Source organism: Diadema setosum, chromosome 17, assembly GCF_964275005.1.
Source record: "Diadema setosum chromosome 17, eeDiaSeto1, whole genome shotgun sequence".
NCBI classification, from domain to species: domain Eukaryota; kingdom Metazoa; phylum Echinodermata; class Echinoidea; order Diadematoida; family Diadematidae; genus Diadema; species Diadema setosum.
This window is the reverse complement of record NC_092701.1, coordinates 31,583,244-31,601,841: the sequence shown is the minus strand read 5'-3', so window position 1 is coordinate 31,601,841 and position 18,598 is coordinate 31,583,244. Positions and strand designations below refer to the sequence as shown.

The following is an 18,598-nucleotide window of genomic DNA, read 5'->3' as shown; positions in this document are numbered from 1 at the left end:
GTACTGCCAAGTAAGGTAGACGATCAAAGACTCAGCTGCTGTTGATAAAAACCTCCTAGGCTTTGCATTCTTTGAAAGGGGTGGCATAGAGTTCAGCGACGACATCGGTTTTACGCACATCGTCCTCATGAGCGTCCGTAGCCGACACCGGAGTCTTCTTGCCGTTGACGTTGGAGTAGATCGTTGTCTCTTCCGGTTGGACGAGTTCGTGGACGTCGGACGAGTCCGGGCGATGTTGATGTGCCACACTGAAGTAGACCAAATTGTTCTCATCGACCTGTAAGGTCAGTTATTGCATACATAAAATAAGTTTTATATCTACATATTTTTACCCTTTCATACCGTTAATAGAAAAAGTGCCTCATTTTTTAAAGGGACAAAACGTATAAAACAGATACTGCATAATTTTACTCAGTAAATGCTCAAAACAAAGTAGAACTCTGTTTTACTGACTCTAAGTTTGGACCTATTTTTGTATGTTTTTTCTTGTTGGAAATATTGCGTACAGGTTAATAAATTTGAGGTCTTCGTAAGAGCTTTTTGAGGATGTCTTCTTAAAAGCACAATACGTAAAGTTCATTGAAGCACTTGGAAACATTGCGTTTTCCCAATATGATGTACTTCATCAAGGGGAAAGAAGAAAAAATATTTATATACTTACATACTTCTACTTTTATAACGTACATGTAAGTCAAAGAAAATCGCCGCATGAACTAAAAGAAAAAGAAACAAGGTGTCACTTAACTTAGTGACGAAAGAAAAAATATTAAACATATAGGTATGTCCACCTTTAGAGAAAGAGGAGCATCTCCGCAAATTATTTGAAATTTGATTTTATTTCTTTCTTCTCTTCTTTTTTTTTTTGGGGGGGGGTAATAATATGACTGTAAAAAGTTTTTATCCGATTTAGATGAAACTTCCATGAATATAATGATCTCATTTTGTTTTTATCGGTCAAAACATGAAAATGGGGCTGGAATTGCACATTCAGAGAGCGATATCCTCAAATAGGCTGACGAAAAAAGTTGTAACCTGTGGCCCATTTCATAAAAGATGTTAGGATGGCAACTCTTGCTGGAATGGCAACTTCTCATAGCAACAGCCAATCAGGAAACTGGATTCTTGTCGTTAACATGACAATTGCCATAGCACCCAGCAAGAGTCACTATCATATCGACTTTTTTTTTTTTTTTTTTTAATGAAACGGGGCCCTGGTCAGGTAACTGGCACTTTCTACTCACGTGGATTCCATTGTCTCCAGTTCTGACTGAGGAATAGACGATTTGATCTTCGGTTCGGATGGGCGTCGCTTGCTGGTTAGAGCGAGTTTCTTCGTGTGATACTGAGACGTATATCAAACCTTCCTCGTCAACCTTACAACATCAGTGATAAGGATTAAGATTAAGGTATTGATGACGGTGGTGGTAGTCATGGTGTATCAATAATGATTGTTATAATTCAGTCCAATTTCCTTCACGCATTGACATCACTGAGTGATTGCAAAACTCTGCAAAATGCGTTAGTAAGTAGCTGACTCAACATACAGTAAAGTATGTTAAATGCAATGTTGATGCAGGCTTAGCAAATCGTGATATTCTCTTTCCATTTTGAATTGGTTACGAAGTTTAGGTTACTTTAGATTGATTTAGCAAGAGAGATAGGGAGAGGGAGAGAGAGAGAGAGAGAAAGAAAGAAAGAAAGAAAGAGAGGGAGAGAGAAAGAAAGACAGACAGAGTTAGTGTAACAAAGCAGAATAGATATTATGATTGCAAGGAATCCCCGCTTGAGGTGGCTAAATGTTCCACATTTCTCATCGTGTTACGGGTACCTCGTGTTACTTACCGTTCTTGCGTCGCCACGTTGATCCGGGGCATCAGATCTTTGGTAAGTTGCAGAGGTTTCATCCTGTCTAGTAGCTGTTTGCGAGAAAAAAAGAGACCAACAAGTAAAGGAAAACAATAATTTCAAGCCTCTATTTACCATTGCGTATTACGATAACTTATGCCAACAAGTATTGGATGGGACAGCGTTGATAAAAAAAGAGAAATGTTAAGAAATGAATAACAATTACAAATGAATAGGAAACTGTCCTCACAACTAGCAAGATAATTTTGTTTTTCTATATTCTTCTGCCGATGTTGGTATATCCTAGACGAAAACAAAGTAGTTGTTATATGATTGAACAGACAGAACGTGAAGTCAAAAGAAATGGACAATAACGGTCTTCTCTACTTACTTGTTAGATAGAATATGCGGCAAAAATGAACTTTTTTGTATACACGTAATTGGATATTTTATACTTCTTTTAAATTTACTCTTCAAGTACAGTCATTTATATCTTAAGGTGATCGCTGCTGATTTTTCATAACGAATTAATTTGCGCAAGTGCATGGAGAAACATTGAAATAATGAAACTGAAGTGGACAATCTGTAAAAGAGATTGAGGATGACGGTGGGGAAAATTATGAGGAGAGACAGAGACAAAGAGACTGAGAAGATCAGGATATATATATATATATATATATATATATATATATATATATACATGCATGTATATCTCATATAGTAATAATCTCTCTCTCTCTCTCTCTCTATATATATATATATATATATGTTTATATATTATATGAATATATAAATATATATATATATATGGAGAGAGAGAGAGAGAGAGAGAGAGAGGGAGGGAGGGAGAGAGAAGGTGGACGGGTGGGGAGAAGAAAGAGAGGTCGATGGAGAAATGGAGAAAGAGTGTGAGGAACGATTTTTGGAAAATATTACCATATTAAGGCCTACGGTGGGGACAAGACGTTGGTAAGAAACTGATGGGATGGGAACATGAATAGGTAATGTAATCATAGGCCTACCTTTCTTTCTACTGCACAGCCTGGCCAGTATAATGACACCAAATACCAAAAAGAGAATCACAACAGTTCCTCCCACTGTCCCACCCATCACCGTCAGTAGGTTCACGTGTGGGGCTGAAGAGTGTTGATCCTTAACTGTGAAGGATATAAACTTTTATTTTCAATAATGGTTGCCTTTATAGATCACACATTAATGTATTCACATATACAGTTTTAAAGATAATTTGAGCTCTAAGCGCTTTGACAATAATAAAGAATCAGCATTATCGGCAATAACTGTATTAATTGTCATGTAACAAAACGTTTGAAATACGGAGTAATGTCGGAACTGAAATAGTTCCGATATGAGTGTTTGCAGATTTATCTTTCAGTACATGCACGTGTATAGTGACAGATGTAAACAACGAGATGCTAAATATAAGACTGCCAAGAAATGTGCGAAGTGGATGAGGTTGCAGAGTATAGATATGGACTTCTGAGTTTCACCTTGCTCATATCATCTTGATTCATTGTGAATGCGATAAGCACAATTTTTCTACAAAACGAACCAGAGAACTTGTACACGAGAATCCTTCAATAGAAAACTCTGGACGACAAAAGGTATGAAGTAAAGCTGACTATGACTGTTGGTTATCAGCTATTTCGACAGCACGCAGTCGAAAGTCATTCGACAGCCTTTAAGAATCAAGGATCTAAAGTTCATAATCATTGCGGTGACAGTATACTGAACTTTATACACTATTAGGCACGTTCGATACGGTTGCAAAAGAAACGCACTGACATGACTGATAATACACGTAACAGTATCATGTAACACAATGGTTTCCTCACAGCCTATTCCTACTATTGCAGTTCTACAGACAGTCTTAGGGAAAGAACCATAAGAAAATCTCTAAACGCTATTGACTGATGGGTGCTGTACAATAAAAAAACAACAACAACAAACAAACACTCTTTGGAATTATACAAGGAAGGGTTATGAATACGCCTCTTCAGCTATTTATAAATCTAACAAAAGATAAGCATTATACTCCTTAGAGAAAACGATTCAGTTTCATATCCGCAACTATAGAAGCCCTCTCTTCCCAGTCATGTAATTAGTGACTTATATCTACACAACTGATTGATACAAGCGTATAGATTTCCTTGTAACGACCAACGCTTATTTCCCTATTCCTTTTGAACTAAGGAAACTGTCTATCTTTGTTTTGCCTCTCAGTCAAGAACAGGGAAATTTAAGTGAAAAAATCAGCATCCGCCAATGGGTGGATACTGTTTCAATTCAATTTTTTTTTTTGTTTCCATCGAGCAAAAGGCAAACCAAAATACAAAGAAAAATGTTAAAAGGAAATACGTATGCATATTTAAAGAAAAATGCTTTTAATGTATGTGCGAAGGAATGTACAAAAAGGTACAAAAACAAACAATGCATACTTTACAGAAATAACATCTAGAACTAAATGGTGACATTAAGAAGTAAATTCCTGATAAAGTCATCAAGTCATCATCGACCCAAAGCCAATTATTTCTACTTTCTGGCAACCCCCACTATTTGCTCCATTATGTTTAAACAGCCGAGTGCCAGGGCTCATCACAGGAGGGTCCATTTCATTAACTGGTGTGAGATCAGTATGCGTTATATAAGATGCAGAACAACGAACTTTCAGTAATCTTCACCTCGTATGAAAGATGGGGCGCTGCAAATTTCCCGGCCGTAGCTGACGACGCCCACAAACCCACTCTTCAGGGGAACCACTTTGTGCAGAGTGGAGCCAGCCGAAACGCATTGGTCCTCCTTAGGTCTTGAACAGTCTATGGGATCTAATATCTTGAAAGGCTTAAAGCAGATGTCATTGGGCACGGTGAGGTTCTCCAAAGATTTTAATACTTCCAACGTCTCTGTCTGCCAGTCGTACTCAAGTCTGATGCCTTAAAGAAAGACAATTATCATTAATATCACCAAAAGTGTAAGGTGATTCCGCATCTTTCGTACTCGAAGTTTTGGATAAAGCCAGTTTCAAATCTTTTGAAATAGGGTCATCATCAAATACAGGAAAAGAATCTTTTTAATGATGCTGTATAGTCATTGCATAACAAGGAATATTTTTTTAAGCTACTTTATCAAAAATACTAGTAATCATATAATAAACTATATTATTATACATAATACATAATTATACATTAATGACTATATCAATGTTATAATCATATTTTTTAGAATTCAGTTATATATCAGGATCCTTATACATGGTATCTTATCCCGAGAGAAAAAGCGTCATCATCCATAAAAAAATCTTTGAAGATTATACACATAACTACCTAAAGGGGTATTTTTTTTTTGTTGCGTTATCGTTCATACCTTCGAAGTTTGTTTTGTAATGTCTGTATTATTTTGACTTTTCCTGTTTTGTCAACTACATTTTTTAAACTGTCAATGGTTTGTATACTAATGTTACAGCACATGGATCAGGTACTCACCACGTCTTTTCCCTTTCTTGCCGCTTCCTCTACTAATGGCATTGTCTTTGTTGTGTTCATACCTCCACATTGGATCTTGTATGATTTATGAACTTCATGTGTACCTTCTTGTTTTGTTGTATGTTCTGTATGTTTTTAATGCTTGGTGTAAAATAAACTGAACTGAAACTGAACCAATATATTCTCATTACAATCTCTATTTTTCAGCAGATTTCAGTTATAACATCTCTCTTTGTGTATTTGTGTCCCCTTGAATGTATATGTTTGATTGATGTACCTTTTCAATCAATGTGTGCATAAGTTAGTACAATGCTTTCTCAACTATCTCGATGCAGTACTTAACCAAATTGATTACTCACGTCACGCATAGTGCATTTAAAAATTTAGTTCTGATTCCATACAACAGAGACGAAACTGATATGTCCTCTGCTTCCAATTATCTAACTTGCTTTCATCTCAAGTGGTCGATAAAATGTATTTAAAGATAATATAACGTAAAATAGAATGACATAAGCCAAAGAAAAATAAACTACGGTGCTTCATGTTTATGTACCGATGTATCATGCAAGTATCTTTTCAGGAGAATACCAGTTGTGAGCCAATCACATTAATAGAGCATAATTATAGAGGAGTGACCACTGACGGAAAGATTATGATATTACTTTACATTAGGTAGGCCCATACGAAATGCAATGATAATTCAAGCATAACATTTTACCCACCAAGCCTAGGGGATTTTTGTTGGAGAAATTATGATTTCTCATCATCGAATTGACACCTTTAACTGCGTGACACTTACATTACAAAAAGAATGATAAAAATAGTTAAATTCATAAAATTAGCATGAAACGAGAAATTAAATTTAGACAATATCTTTGAATCTGAGGGGAGAAAATAGGAACTTAAAATCTCAAAATGGGTTGCCAATGAAAGGAATCGGTAATGAATTTAACAATTATAAGATGGTTTTATAATATTCTGCAATTGAAACACACACGAACACCAGACATAAAGGGAATATGAAAAAACCCTATTATGACAAACTTTAAATGAAAAATAAGATTTATGGTAAAGAGAGAAAAAAGTGGTTTAAAGAGTTGGTGAGCTAAATAAACAGGAGCAAAAGAAAAAAAAAAGAAAAAGAAATAAGTGATTCAAAACGCTTGTCTGGAAGCCAGTGTAACAGACCAGACCCTATACCAAAGAAAGTCACAACAAGGAACTAGTGCACCGTTCTCTTGCAGCATGTAAGAGGGAAATTCCACCATACCATGAAAGCACTGGTGCTCTGTTAATAATTATGTACATAGGAAATTGGTTCAATAGGTAAGGATATTATATTTCGTTTACATTTTGCATCAGGCACAATGATGATATTACATATCAATCAATCGTCTATCTCTTACTCTCTCTCTGTCATATATATATATATATATATATATATATATATATATATATACATATATATATATATATATATATATGTAACATTGTGGTTTTTGTCAAAACAAAGAGAAAGAAAGATTTCTAAATATCAAAAAATCAAAACAAAAAGTAACATAAAAATACATTTTCTGGAAAATGAGTCACCCTGCATCATTCAGGAAGTCCAATCCTTCCGGTCACATTCTCCACTTTTACTTGCCAAATTTGGGCATAATGTCCACTCTCTGCCCTCCTTGGGTCAAGCTAGAATGACCTCATAGCCAGACATAGCCCTCCACCCAAACAAAGTGGCAGTAAAAGTGACGTAGAACTGTGCGTCGGTGGATTGGAATTTAAAGTTAAAATATATCTTTGGGAAGGGCCCTAAACCCAATAAATAGAGAAAGTTTTCCTCTCCTCACTTCATATTGGAATCTTTGACAACGGGAAAGCATCGAGACATATTGTGAGCAGAATTCGTGAGAGTCAGCTATCTTTGTCTCCGGCAGGGGTAAGTTATCTTCTTTGTCAAGCTTAAACTGTGAAGTCTAGTTCGAGTCTAGTATGTTGTCCAGATAGTGTTAGGATTATCTATGAGCTGCTACTTGCGCTATAGATCAGTGATAACATTGTTGCTATTTCAAACTGAGTTGAAATAGGGATCCTCTGTTATGTTGAACAGTGTGATGCGAATGTGCATGGGCACATCATGAGATTTCATTGTCGTTCATATATATCTGACTTCTGAAACGTATGGCTCAAACCTGCCTCAGACTCAGATTGGTTGATATGACAATGTTTATCGGTTATCAAGCTCCTACATTATGTGAGTGGACGTTGAGTTGAGTTGACAAATAAGAAGAACTTGTTAGAAAGCTGGTGAAAAGATAGACTTGACAATTTGAAGATGTATGTTCATTGCTGCTTTCACAACATCTTGATCGATGCCATTGTGTATGTGCGTGATTACATTGCTGAGTAGACACTCGTGAATGTACTATTCTAGTCATATTGGTGTATGCACTAGGAGACCCCCCCCCCCTCTCTCTCTCTCTCTCTTCCTTTCCCTGTTTCCATATCTTGCCCATTGGAGATGATGAGAGTTTAGCAGTATAAGTTTATATAGAGAACTTATGTCCAGTATTGAATGCCTACTGTTTGTACCTTGAGAAAATGGAATCTGCTTTATTATGTTCAGTTGTATAAAAGAGTATTGGGATATTAATCTCTCCTTTGCTGGATTGAGTTGCAATCATGTATTAAATTCTTTATATGTGATGTCTGTTAATTACATTTGCTAATTATTCTGCTTTAAATGCACAATAGTCTGATTCAGTATATGTGACTACTTGCTCAGCTAGTTGTTACGACCAAAATCACTCTGAGAATGATCGCACAAAAGAAACAATCAACTAATGTTCAGGCGGTTTATTAACAGTGATATTGTGGGTACAGACTCGTAATCGGCTTTCACATCAGTACAATAATGATCAATAGAAACAATTACAAATCGGTAATAGAATCACTTACATATTATGTTATCAAGTAGTCCTTTGAAAATGTTCAGATACGATGTTCGATGCACCGATGAATGATCCTTGACGCACCGATGAATGATTCCTCCGCCGTAACTCCAAAGGCGCAGGTGCCCAGGTAACATGCCCATATGGGTTGCATATGGGCCCAATATGGGTTTGAATATGGGTCCCACATGGGTATGCCCATATGGGACCCCTAGGATTTTGCACCCAAGATTTACATGGGACCCATATGGGCTATCCCAGATGGCCCATATGAGTTCCCGATGGGGCCCATGTGGGTAATGTATGTGGTAAATATGTGGGCACTATGAGGGTTTTCCCATATGGGCTTTAGTTGGGAAATCATCATGGGTCCCACATAGGTATGCCCATATGGGGCCCCTAGGATTTTGCACTCAAGATTTACATGGGACCCATATGGGCAATCCCAAATGACACATATGGGTACCTTGTGGGACCCATCTGGGCAACGTATGTGGTAAATATGTGGGCACTGTGTGGGTTATCCCATATGGGCTTTGTGTGGGGTTTCATCATGGGTCCCACATGGGTATGACCATATGGGGCCCCTAGGATTTTGCACCCAAGATTTACATGGGACCCATATGGGCGATCCCAAATGACACATATGGGTTCCTTGTGGGACCCATCTGGGCAACGTATGTGGTAAATATGTGGGCACTGTGTGGGTTATCAAATATGGGCTTTGTGTGGGGTTTCATCATGGGTCCCACATGGGTATGCCCATACGGGCCCCCTAGGATTTTGCACCCTAGATTTACATGGGACCCATATGGGCAATCCAAAATGACCCATATTGGTTCCCAATGGGACCCATCTTGGTAATATATGTGGTAAATATGTGGGCACCATGTGGGTTTCCCATATGGGCTTCAGATGGGGTTTTATAATGGGTCCCACATGGGTATGCATATATGGGGCCCTAGGAATTTGCACCCAAGATTTACATGGAACCCATATGGGGGCTCCAAGATAGCACATATAGGTACACCGTGGGTCCCATCTGGGTAACGTGGGTAATATTTTTTGCCAAAGGTGAGTTTACCATATTGTGAATAGGCCTACCTCATTATGATTAACCACAGCTTAACCAGCAGCAATGGCAGGAGACACTGGCACACTGAGTTGATGGAAAACTGACATCAAACCTCTGTTATGAGCAGTCCACTTAGCGTGTAGAATGTTTGTTTATTTCTTCGATGAACAGCCCTAGTAAGGTGGCACATCTTCGAAAGCTACCTAATTACCATGTAAACATACTGTACATACACTGTACATCCACCACCACCAATGACCTACACATAGAGAAGTATTGTTCCCCTCAATTCACTCTTGAATGTATGTACTCCATAAATCAAATATCTCATTCTCAAAGTGGATATATTTGTGCATTGTTCTAATTGAAATCTGTTGTCCTGTGTCCCTCAGCAGAATATGGGCATTCAAATAATATTACTTGATAAACAAGCATAAAAGCTAGAAATGGTGAGATCTTTTTAACAGCTTCTGTAAGGGGAATACCCAAACTAAACGTTGATTGAGTGAATGCAGCAATATGAAAAGAACAGTTCAGTAAGGTTTGAAGAAAATTGCACAATTCTGTCAAAATTTATGCACTTTTGAAATTTAGGTGTTGCCATCTAATTCTCCCTGAACCTATGCTGCAAACTGCCTCTGTTTTTGTCCATCCAGCTATTTTATTCCACTGTTCTGATTTCTTATTGTGTAGACCTTAAAATGTATGCTGCGTGAAGTCTTGCTGTGTTTGTCCATCTTTTCTCTTCACCAGATCTGCAATGACAGAGGGAGAAATTTATTCATGGAATTACAATCTTCATATAAAATGTGTTACACATGTTATTCATCAGAAATATTGCTAGATTCAATTATTGAGAGATACAGGCATGCAACATTACATTGTACAGTATTTGAATACATGACTGTATAAAGGAATGCATAGTTACATGGGTTTAAAAAAATTCAGTATACAATTGTTAGCCTACTCTTACAGGATTTGTTCGACTTTCTTCATAACTAGAGGGTCATATACGTAGTTTAAAACTATCAAAATGAATAAGCCTCAAAGGGAAAGAGAGAGAGAAAGAGGAAGAGAGGGACAGAAATATTTTCGGTGTACATGTATTACCATTGGTTTTCATTTTCATATAATGGAAATGATATTGAATTATACACTAGAGAATCTTTTGCAAATGCAATGTATTTCAATCTTCATTTGATTATGAAACAAGAAAACAAAATCAGTCAAGGGATAAATATAGTTGTTATACATCCAGAGCAAAGGAAATGGCAACAATTACGAATTAGGATAAACGACTTAGAACATTGCAAAATAAGTAACTGCTTGAGGGTGAGTAGAAAGATATCAACTTACACCTCATCTCATTACGATTTTTTTTTGAATAAATCTTTAATTCATTTGATTGTAAAACAAACCCAGGAAGATCAAAGGACAAGTTTTGATTATCCATTAAACAGTAAATGACAATAAAGATTTAGGAGAAGCTATAATTTGAGTAAATTTTGATTATAATTTGATTAAGTGAACAGAAAGGCAGACACGGAGAAAGGAATATGTGTACACATAAAAAAAAAGATTGCGAGTGGTCAATAAATATTTTGGACAAACGATATGAAGTTAAACCTACAATTAATTGCTATTTACTCGATATTGACTACCAGTAGGGCCTATAAATTAAATCTATTTAAGCTCATAATCTGGTATGATTTATAAACCTATACATGACTTATTTCTTAGAAGGAATTTGAGACATAACAATACACTAGATAGCCTTTAAATCCCCAAACTATCTTACAATTGTACTTCTATCATAAGAGGGAAAATTATGCTTATCAATTACCTCTTTTGAGAAGGAGTAATACAACTTAAACAACATAAACTAAACATATTTACAGTAGATAGAAAAAAAATATGCCAACTAGAGCTATGATGACACAAATATCAGTAGGCCTAAATGTATATACTTCTTTTCATATATTTCCAAATGCCACTGCTATGCTGATTACTACTGTGAAACGTAGGCCTATATACGTGTGTTTATTTAAAGTGTTACGTACACGTTGTATATACACATCTCTGATAATACAGGAGCATGTTAATCGCAGTTAGGCTTCACTCACTCAGATCTCATCCTAAATACATTTTATGCATGTCACAGTAAAACTAATTGCAATATTTCAGAAGCTAAGACTCTTTCTCACACGCTTAGTATTTGGTTATGGTAACTGCAAAAATACTTGTGCTTTCCAGTTGTCAGGACGTACATTAATAGAGCCAAGTTTTAGGTAATATGCATATGTTGTCCACTCATTTGAGAATTGGTGTTTTCTTATGGAATCAGGGAGGTGAGTCTCCCTGATGGAATGTGACCTTTGTGACTTTATAACCAAAACAACTGACCACAGCCTTCTGCAGAGATGCTGTGGAGTTGGGGAGGTTGAATGACCTTGCAAGCTCCTCATACTAAGTACCGTACGGTGTGGGTGTGTTTAGATGGTTCAGGATTGAATACTAAAAAGCTGTATACTACCAATACTGCGTGGGACGTGTTCATACCAAACCATTACACAGTACTGCGCATAAACTTATTCTCCACTTGGGCTTTCGTGGTGAACCCGGATATAGCGAGTCTAGTTAAACATAAAAACATAATTTCTGATTTGATATCATCATAATGCACACTTTAAACTGTGAGTGAACTGCAATTACGATCACTGATCGAGTGCTTTCATCAGCTCCCTTTGTTTCAATGCATCTCACAGCTAGTGTTTTCCCTTATTGCAATTATTTGTAAAATTCTGTATGCGTAAATACTTTCTCAAATACTGTTACTCCATTTTGTTTAAATGAATCTCAATGATATGAAGTATTGAAATGAAAATGAAATAATGCTAAACAGCATTAATTTCTATACATAGAGTATGAGATTAAACCCCAAATCAAATCTATAAAGCAATATTCAGAATTAAACAAAATCATATAATATAGCAGGCCTACAACCTTTGAATACACCTATCACCATGTATAATAATTCTATGGATGATCCATGGAGGCAACATGCTCACTTATACCATCCCAACTTACATATTTGTTATTGCCTTTATAGCTTGCCGAATTGGGATTATCTTTTTCAATAACTTGCAATCAACATCTTAGGTACCTTAAATACAACATGCTGACAAAAATAAGTTTATCTACTTACCTAAAATGAGGCGAAGACAGATGATCACCAAGCTCTGACTGTACTGAAGGAGATCAATCAGTCCTAATGCCAATGCATATACTGCACTGCATAACGGGCATGAACCGGACCCTCTTTTCAAATTCTGGGTCAGTTCCATTTTCAGGTAGGGGTGTTATGATGAGCAGGTGGGTTTACCAAGTTCATTCCCATGTAAATCCCATATGGGCATTTGCATATCTTACCCAGATGGTTCTACCCAGGTTGACCCCATATGAAACCCATATAAGCATTTACATCTATTCCCCAGATGGGTTTGGCCAGGTCATTCCCCTATGATACCCAAATAGATATGCTCATCTATTCCCCAGATGGGTTTGCCCAGTTCATTCCAGTATGGTACCCACATCATCTCCTACCCAAATGGGTTTGCCCAGTTTATTCCAATATTTTACCCACATGAATATGTTGATCTGCCCAAATGGGTTTGCCCAGTTCATTCCCATAAGGTACCCAAATAGATATGTCCATCTCTAACCCAGATGGGTTTACCAAGTTCATTCCCGTATGGCACCCACATAGATATGTTCATCTCTTACCCAGATTGGTTGCCCAGTTCATTCCAATAATATGATACCCACATAGATATGTTCATCTATTACCCAGATGGGTTTGCCCAATTCTTTCCCAAATGGTAGCCAAAAAGATATGTTCAGCTCTTACTCAAGAGTTTACCCAGTTCATTCCAACGTGGTACCACATAGATATGTTTATCTCCTACCCAGATTTGTGCTCAGTTCATTCCCATATGGTACCCAAATAGATATGTTTATCTCCTACCCAGATGGGTTTGCCAAATTTATGCTCATATGGTACCCACATAATTTTGTTCATCTCTTGCCCAGATGGGTTGACCAGTTCACTCTAATATGGTATAGATATGTTCATCTATTACCAAGATGGGTTTGCCTACTTTTTTTTTTCATAAGGTTCCCAAAAAGATATGATCAGCTCTTAATACCCAGATGGGTTTGCTCACTTTATTCCCATATGGTACCCACATAGATAGGTTCATCCGTCACCCAGATGGGTTTGCCCAGTTCTTTCCCATATGTTACCAAAAAAAGATATGTTCATCTCTTGCCCAGATGGGTTGACCAGTTCACTCTAATATGGTGTAGATATGTTCATCTATTACCCAGATGGGTTTGGCTAGTTTTTTTTCTATAAGGTTCCCAAAAAGATATGGTCAGCTCTTACCCAGATGGGTTTGCTCACTTTATTCCCATATGATACCCACATAGATAGGTTCATCCGTCACCTAGATGGGTTTGCCCAGTTCTTTCCCATATGTTACCAAAAAAAGATATGTTCAGCTCTTACCCAGATGGGTTTACCCACTTCATATCCACATGAAACCCATATGTAAATTGACAGATCTCACACAGATCGGTTTGCCCAGTTGTATCCCATATGGTATGCATATGGGCATTTGTATATCTCATCCATATGGGTTTGCTCATGCCATGCCCATATGGAGCCCATATGGGCATATGGGCTACATGTATTACACAGGTGGGTTAACCCATTTACTTCCCATATGGAGTCCATATGGGCATTTACATGTACTGCCCAGACGGTTTTCCCCATTCATTTCCCATGTGAAACCCGTATGGTCATTTACTTATTTTACCCAGATGGGTTTGCCCAGCTCATTCCCATATGAAACCCATATGGGTATTTACATATCTCGCCCAGATGGGTTTACCCATTTATTTCACATATGTAACCCATACAGACATTTACTTGTCTTACCCAGATGGGTTTCCCCAGCTTATTCCCATATGAAACCCATATAGATATTTACATATCTCACCCAGATGGGTTCACCCAGAAGATTCCCATATGGAGCCCATATGGGCTTTGCATATTTTACCCAGATAGCTTTGCCCAATTTATACCCATATGAAATCCATATGGGCATTTACATATATCTCACCCAGATGGGTTTACCCATTTTGTTCACATGTGTAACCCATATGGACATTTACTTATTTTACCCAGATGGGTTTGCCCAGCTTATTCCCATATGAAACCCATGTAGATATTTACATATCTCACCCAGATAGGTTTGCCCATTTATTTCCCACACGAAACCCACATGGGCATTCACTTATTTTACCCAGATGGGTATGCCCAGCTCATTCCCATATGAAGCCCATATGGATATTTACATTTATTACCCAGATGGGTTCACCCAGTAGATTCCCATATGGTATGCATATGGGCATTGCATATTTTACCCAGGTAACTTTGCCCATTTTATACCCATATGAGACCCATATGGGTATTTACATATCTCACCCAGATGGGTCTACCCATTTTTTTCACATGTGTAACCCATATGGGCATTTAACAATCTTGCCCAGATGGGTTTGCGCAGTTCATTTCCATTATGATACCCACATGGGCAGTCCCATTAAAAAACCCATATGGGTTATCCCATATGGGTCTGATGCTAAATACATATGGGATTCACCCTAACCCAGATGGCCCACGTGGCCCGGAGTATGCCCATATGGGTCCCATATGGGCATGTTACCTGGGTGATAATCCTCCGTATTAATCCGGGGTAAAAATCCAGGATATACATCCACAGCGAAACGTGCAGAATCCACAGGAAACGGGCAGAATCCAAATGTTATGACGACCACGTCCAGTTGATGCGTTGAATGATGATTCACTTTATAATGTCCAGCAAGGAATCCAGCCCGTCACAGCTTTGCCGTAATAATGTCCGTTGACACTAAAATATGGAGTCTATCTCCAATGTAGGCAAATCAATTCTCTGCAGGCAAAATGTCTCCCAGGCCTTATCTCCACAAACACAGTTTGTATAGCAGGTCAGCAGGTAACACAGGACTGACTATAACAAGTCGCTTCAGAGCCAGAAGTGACGTAACTCTCAGAGCAGAGGTGTAATGTACTCTGCCTACTGCAGAATTTCTCCGGCTTATATACTATCCATTCACCCCTTTCTAGTACATTCTGTAATTTTCTCCAACCTGGGGCTACATACCTGAACATACTAGCAAGTCCAAATTCCAGGAATCCTGGATGACTCACTGCCTAATATGTGCATAACATCATTGCCAAAATTAACTACCAATCACATTGGGTTACAAGGGCAGTGCCTCACTCAACCAGCACTTCCTAGAATATTCTGGAATGGGTTAAATCATTCTAGATTGAGTGAGCTATAATGTATTTCCTGTCACATGCATACATGTACTGCAGCTACGTTGTATACCACATAGAAAATTCTCCACTGATGTGGTCAGCCTGTATGTACTATATCTAATTTGATTATAGAATGTTCTCCATGAATCTGATCCACCTGTGTACATACACATTAAAACAACCATGCATACAGCCTTGATACATGTACATAACTACTAGTGTGTAAATTTGTGACATAGTTATTTAGCAAGACATTTATGAACTTCAAGAACAATTCATTCGAGCAAGAAACACTGTGACGTCAAGATTCTAGAAAACAGAGCACATTCACTTTAACCTAGTGAACAGACTTTGGACCTAAGGTCATTCAATCCTCTCTGGTCAGTGAGAGAGCATTCTTGACGCATTTACGACCTAGGAGCTTTCACATGAAACACCTGTTAGAGAATTGTAGAGCTACAGTAAAGCCAATACAAACGCTTTCACATTGGAGTTTGTATCAGAACTTCTCACATAAAGTTAACTCTTTGGACTGTATGGAGAAACCTAATGCGAATTAGAGATTTGCTATTGTGAATATGTAAGCGCAAAGGAATAGCTATAATCAAGCAGTTGAAACGAGACTCAATGAGTATAGCATGAACTATCAGAATTAACCATTCACTGTTGAAATGTCAATAATCAATGACTATGTGCCAATTACAAGTTGCAGAAACTATGCTAATGAATGTCGGTACAGAGTGTATAACGATGCAATGACGCAACAAAGCAACGAATAAGAGTGAACACATAAGACTGTGTATGCTATATTAATGTCAAATATTCATTCATGTATTCAATGACAATACAATGTACTCATTACCCCGTGTACATAATGTTTACATCTTTCAGGGTTTGGGTTCAGGTTGACGATCAGAACCTGCGAATAATAAAGAACACCCGTAACCAACATTGCGAGTCCCGGCTCCATTTGTTGTCGTTACACATATATATATATGAGAAGTTGGAAGCAGCGGTAGGCGTAGCTATGGATTTCGACAGGTTTAATGATCGCCGAGCTTTCGGTCCGTCCGTCAGGCATCAGATGTCAGACGTCAGACGGTGCGAAAGCTTGGCATGAAACTGTTGAAATCTATAGCTATGCCTGATTCGCTCCTTCCGACTTCCGATACTGTGTCTGTACATGGTGTATATATATATATATATATATATATATATATATATATATATATATATACATATATATATATATATACGTATATATATTATATATATACATATATATATATATATATGTATATATGGATTGCAAAAAAAAAAAGAAATAGAAATTACATAATATTTTCTATAGGGGAAGTGGATATGGATTATAAAAAGGATACTGTACCTGTTTCTGTCTGTGTGTGCGTTTGTGTGCGTACTTGTTTTATGTTCTACTTCACGAGGAATATGTCAAATCGTTTTGTTTGATTACTACTACAATTTACTACTCACGAGGGGACTGCATTCTACAAGCTTGGCTTTTTAGCAGTCCCCTCCATTTCCGACTTTTTCTTTGTTATGATTCAGTGACATTTTGTCCATGTATATTTCTTCATCTAAAGTATGTTTATTGTCTCATTGTAAACAAATGACGTGCATTTAAATCTCATTTGGATATGTCAAAGTAACATTGTACTTTACTTTGTTTATACGCAATTGTCATAATTTCATTGTATACTTTCGAAATGAAATGAAATGAAATGAGTGAACTGCATGGGTAATAGAAACACTTACCATATTCGAAGGGTGACAAGGCTTCATCATGATCATGGTGAAGAAACAAATGCAGAAAAAATAAGAAATTAATTCAAACGTCTGTTTTACATGCCAGCAACAGTACTATCAGTCTCAATCGAACAGCATGCAAATTAGACCTGTCGATGACGTCATCGCCTCACAATAATCCTATCATACTTTGGTATAATAAATGATATCACCGGTCTTTTGCTAACAATCAGGCAGGCATAATAGATATGACCGTGACCCCCTCAACTTTGCACAGTCATCGCTTATTAATAGTTACCACTGTAGAATCCTTTGATATTGTATAGGACATAACTTGTATTTTGAAATTTCCATAAATAATTAAATATTCAGCATTTGTTTGCATAACGATACTCCAGTCGAAGCCTAATAATACTATTACAGAAATTAAGTATTGTTAAATATATCATCACAATCATTAAGTAAGTAAATCTAATATCTAACCATGTTATCTATCTCCCTTGATTCTTTTTTTTTTAATACACGATGACACACACACACACACACTACACACACACACACACAAACACATGATCAAGAAAACACGTTAATTCAAACATATTGGTTGGAATAATATTTGCTCTCATTTCACCATACATTTTGTTCGTTCATGTGTAGTAATCAAAAGTAGAGAATGTTTCTTACGAGCTGTCGATGCCAGCAGGGGTTGGGTGGTGAAAGTCCCAGAGCAATTTGTAAAGTTAAGAGTCAGTCGATACCAGGTGAACGACTGGAGTCCAGTCAAGGTGGTATTTGCACCTGATGCACTGGTGGTGGTGTTGCAGTCCTCCTCTGACGTATTAACAGGGCAGTATTCTACTCTGCCAGTGCCATCCATGCTGTCATTGCTGTTTGGTTGCCAAGCAACGTGGATGGAGGATGCTGACGCTCTGCCGGGATATGCTGTGATGTTTGGTCGGTATAACTGGCCTTGGGAAATCACAAGAATATAATCATTCGTATCGCCTTTGAAGGAAGAATTACTACATTTGCTGTAAAT

General features: G+C 37.5%; 1 protein-coding gene across 1 annotated transcript; it reads right to left on the bottom strand.

The window, feature by feature from the left end:
• Nucleotides 1-55: 55 nt before the first annotated feature.
• Nucleotides 56-18,436, bottom strand: LOC140240430 (uncharacterized). The gene is made up of 7 exons (XM_072320198.1): nt 18,244-18,436; nt 17,569-17,589; nt 4,545-4,796; nt 2,868-3,002; nt 1,843-1,916; nt 1,242-1,373; nt 56-277 (listed from the first exon to the last, which is right to left on the bottom strand). Exons 1-7 carry the CDS (start codon nt 18,434-18,436, stop codon nt 56-58), a joined length of 1,029 nt encoding a protein of 342 aa, XP_072176299.1.
• Nucleotides 18,437-18,598: the final 162 nt, after the last annotated feature.